At 45.4% G+C, this 4,679-nt stretch overlaps 1 protein-coding gene across 1 annotated transcript; it reads right to left on the bottom strand.

The window, feature by feature from the left end:
* Nucleotides 1-252: 252 nt before the first annotated feature.
* Nucleotides 253-1,116, bottom strand: LOC147960647 (uncharacterized). Its single transcript, XM_087537252.1, has 2 exons — nucleotides 724-1,116; nucleotides 253-639 (listed from the first exon to the last, which is right to left on the bottom strand). The coding sequence occupies exons 1-2, from the start codon at nucleotides 1,114-1,116 to the stop codon at nucleotides 253-255; spliced, it is 780 nt and encodes a 259-aa protein (XP_087393378.1).
* Nucleotides 1,117-4,679: the final 3,563 nt, after the last annotated feature.

A 4,679-nucleotide genomic window follows, 5' to 3' on the forward strand; every position in this document is an offset into this window, starting at 1 on the left:
GAGGGGAAAGCGTTCCCTGAAAATATATTTTTTCAATGTCTAAGATGGGCAATGATTGCATAGTATTCATCAGCCAAAATTAAAAAAAAATCATTTCAGCCTAACATAAGCAAAAGAGTGGAGCGGGAGATATAGGCGGGAAAAATTGTTCCTGACTGGTGCATTTTTATTTCAGCATACATAGATGTTCAAATCGAAAAGTCTGATACAGACATATGTAGATACAATGGGTCGCGCATGTGGATAGATGAGTCACCCTACTTTACGACGACCACCTGCCCTTTCCTTACGACCGGAAGGCGACAAGCGATTAGGTGGCCGAGTTACACGAAGACCGCGACCGTACTCCAATTCGGCTTCATGTGTCTGCGAGTTCTGCGTAGGTGGTGGAGTTGCGAATCCTTGTTGCGAACCTGAAGCGTAATTGTAGGCGTATGGTTGTGACTCCGCGGGGATAAAAGATGGGCCAATAATGTCCCCTCCGAAGAACTCTGTAACTAATGATGTAACCGTGTCGCCATGATCATGTGATGCTCCCTGGAGGCCTGTGTTGGCGCCATGATCATGTGATGCTCCCCGAAGGCCTGTGTTAACGCCACGTTGGGTGTTCTCATCGCCCCAATTAACATCAGGTATGTCCTGCACATAGAAACATTGTAAACAAACTGTTAGAGGATAATATATGATATCATTGTAAATGCATTGAAATGTAAACATGACTACCTGATCAGATCCCTCTCCTATACTGTCTGGCCATTGTACGTGGTGCTGGTTTAAATCTGGTACACGAGTCTCCTCGGGCATGGGGATCCCTTGTGTGGAGAGATACGGCTGAGATCCCTCACCTTGGGTGTATGCATCATATCCTGTGTACGCATATGGGTTAGGGGAAAGAAACTGCTCGGGCATCGAATCCAAGCTTGTGCCATGGTCCTGAGATGTCTGCCCCTGACGAAGCTGCATCGAAGAAGAGCGATGCAGTGGCAGAGATGAGTCATGTCGTGGCAATGTCGTTCTAGTACTCGGACCCTCCCCGCACTGCCCATGGCTCGTACGTGCCTCGCTCGGTCTGTACGATGGCGCCGCACTCGGTCTGGCTGACCTCGCTACCGGCATGTTGTATGCTCCAGTGACAACGTCGTCGCCTCTACCGCATCTGAACTTCTTTGCCACGTATTGTTGAAAACGTTTCTGGAATGTCTTGCGAGATGGGCCCTAGGCCGGCATGCTATCCGTAGCCATCTGCCCTACTTCATTGCAATTTTGAAGCTGAACAATATTTGAATGTTATTTAGTTCAAATGATTATGAAATGATGGACCTAAAAAAGTTACAAGTGATTACCATCTGGTCACGATAGTAAGCTGCATGCAGCTCAACATGTCTCCGCGCCTGCTCCTCTTGTGTGAGATGTGTTGGTATAGTAGCTGGCTGACTGGCCAGGCTAGCACGTGTGTTCATGCAGTACCACTGCTTGTACGCTTGATCTGTACTTCCATCGTATGGTCTGCAAAATTAAATAATTACATAAACCGTTGTGATCAAAGCAAAGCATCTTCACGCATCGTATGATCATCGTAATAAAATAATGTACATAAAATAATGTAAATAAAATATACCTAAGTTGATGCACTATATCTGCTAGCGCTTCATTTTCCCACTTGTGTACCCATTCAATGTTCTCTTCCCTCCAATCGTATAAACTCCAACCCCTGCCCATATTGGTTAGCCTGCAAATTATGTAACAAAGTGTGAGTTTAGTAAATTAAAAATAACACTAACTATTTAGGGATGTCACATCTTACTTATGTGTTTCCTCGTCGATACATCTAGGAAAAGGTGGTGGAATTTCTTGATAGAGACTGAACTGTCTCATTACACGCTCTAGGTTGTAAGGCTCAACACACCACATGAACAATAAGTTGCAGCGAGTTAGCCAGAATGCACTATCGGTCAACATGCCTGGTGTGAAGTGTCGAGCATCAAAGACCATTTGTAGCTGGTCCTGAGTACACGGGTTCCATGTGACTTCTGCCTCATCAAGTATCTCAAACTGCTGGTGGTATATAGGGTAACAATTTTTTGCAATATCTGGAGACCAACGTTTCCGTGCCTTTGTCCACCTGGTAGCCATAGTTGCGCTGGCACCCTCGCTAAATTCGTATGGGTATATAGAAGAGGAGCACTGTATTGTCGGCAGAACGAGGTAGACTCACCTACCGCAGCCTCGGATTCCAGCATCACGGTGTCTCATCACACGCAGCAACTACAACGCTCTCGGGTGTCGGCAAGAAGCGAAAATCACGCAGGCGGGAATCTGATTCCAAATTACAAAGCATCAGTGTCAGCTGCAGAAAGCAAAACAATGCGGAAATCACCCGCTGCAGCAGCAATTTCCGGGGAAAAGCAGGAGCACATTTCCTGCCGTCGAAATTAGTGTCGTCAGGTCGCTGTCATAGGAATCAGCGCCGTCAGGGGTCAGGGGCTGTCGGGCCGCATGCAGCGCTGCCGCCTCACCCGGTGGCGGCTGGGCCCGCGCCTCGCATTCCGTGCAGATGCTGTTGTCGGCCTAGGCGCGGCATGGGCAGCAGTGGCCGCCTCACCCAATGGCGGCGTGGCCCACCTGGCCTCGCCCGTTACGTCGCGATTGTTGCGCTGTGCCGAATCCGTTATACCGCGCGTGGCCGCCTCCTGCCGTGGCGGCCAGGCCCGCCGCCTCCTGGTGTGGCGGCAGGTGACACGTGTCGCCTGCCGCGCCTGCCGCTACTAGTGAGGGGGTCTTTTTTGACAATTTTATCCGTAGGTAGTCTTTTTTGTCAATAGCGTTCGGCAGGGGGTCCTTTTGGACAAAAAAATCATGTGCCGCGCAGTACCCACATCGTAGGGAGTCGCTGGGGTGCGCCCGCTCACACCGGAGCGCCGTTGCCGAGATCCCCAGGGATGGAGATTCGATAGAGGGGAGAATGTGGGGTACATAGTGGATAGGGGAGTGGGCGAGTGGTGAAGAGGAAAGGAGATAGGAGACATGGTCGTTTGGTCGGTCTGTTAAAAATCCCGAACGATTTTTTGTGCTGACTTGGCAGTGACACATGCTCTAAGAATAGTGCAGAGCATCTGACGGCAGCTAAAGCGTTCGGGCTGAAAGTCAAAAGACAGGCCGTTTGGGAGTTATTGAATCCGTTCTTCTTTGAGCTAATACCATCAGAAGTCATAGAAGTTGTATTTGATGTTCAGTTTAGTATCAAAATTTTAAAAATACCGAATTATGGTCATTCAACTTGTCCTCATGTGCAAATATGGTCACTTCGTCCGTATCTAGACGTATATTGTGCTTACGTGGCATATACCAACATTGCTACGGTCCACTGTCAGTGATCGGAACAACACCGTGCTATGTGTGCATGTTCTTTTTACAGATACAACTCCCGTTCTACATAAAAAAAAGAAGCATTGGTGCTCGAAATCACGAGCTCATGTACGAGCATGCCTTCTGCCAACCACGGTACTAAACAGGTTCTCACATGAAAAAGGAGACACACGTTAATTTATAGTAAAACCGTGCATTGTTTTTCTCAATTCTGTTTTTCCCGGTGCGACCGGAAAAGGCGGTTTTCAGAAGATCTCGGATTTTTCCGTCAAAAAGTTTTAAATGAAATTCGAGTTAAACAACGGTCCAAAATATTAGCAAGTTTTTTCATTCTGGTCCGAGAAATCCTAGTGGTCACTAATTAAACCTCATGCCAAAATTTCAAATGTGTTTTTTTTAATTGAAGCACCCAGAACTGTATCAAATAAAATTTGTATGCACATAATCACACAACACAGTGCATAGCTCGGCGCCACATATTTTATTGTACTAGATAATACCCCGCGCGTTGCGGCGGGAATTGGATGCAATACATTTGGATGATATTTGGTTCTATAGAAGACTAAATTTTTGATGGACAATATGATAATTGAAAATTCAAAAATACATATGGAAGAATGTTTGGAACAATAATATGGTAATTGAAAATTGGGAAATACATATGTGTAATCATAAATACTTATTGAATTGCAAAAGAATATAATCATAAATACATATGGTCATAATTATTTATTGATCATAAAAAGAATATAATACGTGCTTAATTTTTTTTGTAGTTGGGTTGTTATTCGTCGAGAACTATCTGGACATGTGGCGTTCCTTTCTTAATGTACTCGAAGATGTATTTGCTGGACTTGAATGGATGATGCTAAGATAGTTTTGTGTTGTCTTCACAAGCAACGATTTCTCTGAAAGTGATACACATTGGTGGTTTCGTAGTAGTTTTCATCTTTGCAATTGCTTCCATGTACTTCTTCTGAGCCTCCCTTGATGGATGAGTTGTTGAGTGGGGCAGAACATTATTTCGTCCATCATATTGTATCCTGGAGAAAGATTCATGTGTATATTGTAGCAGCCGTACCTCTAGCATTGTATATTGTAGCAGCCGTACCTCTATCATATTGCAGCAGACAAAGGGAAGTAGAAAACAACATTGTATGTGTAGTAGCCGTACCTCTAGCCTTCTTGTTGGTTGTCCATGGTTGTGCCTGTAGTAAAAAAATCCGATTCCAGAGATGAAGTTGTAGCGACTACAATGTCATGTGTCTTACTGGGGAAAAAATGTCTAACCGGACGGTGTTTAAGAAATGGTT

The sequence above is a fragment of the Triticum urartu genome, chromosome 7A (assembly GCF_056163025.1).
Source record: "Triticum urartu cultivar PI428250 chromosome 7A, HENAU_Tu73, whole genome shotgun sequence".
NCBI classification, from domain to species: domain Eukaryota; kingdom Viridiplantae; phylum Streptophyta; class Magnoliopsida; order Poales; family Poaceae; genus Triticum; species Triticum urartu.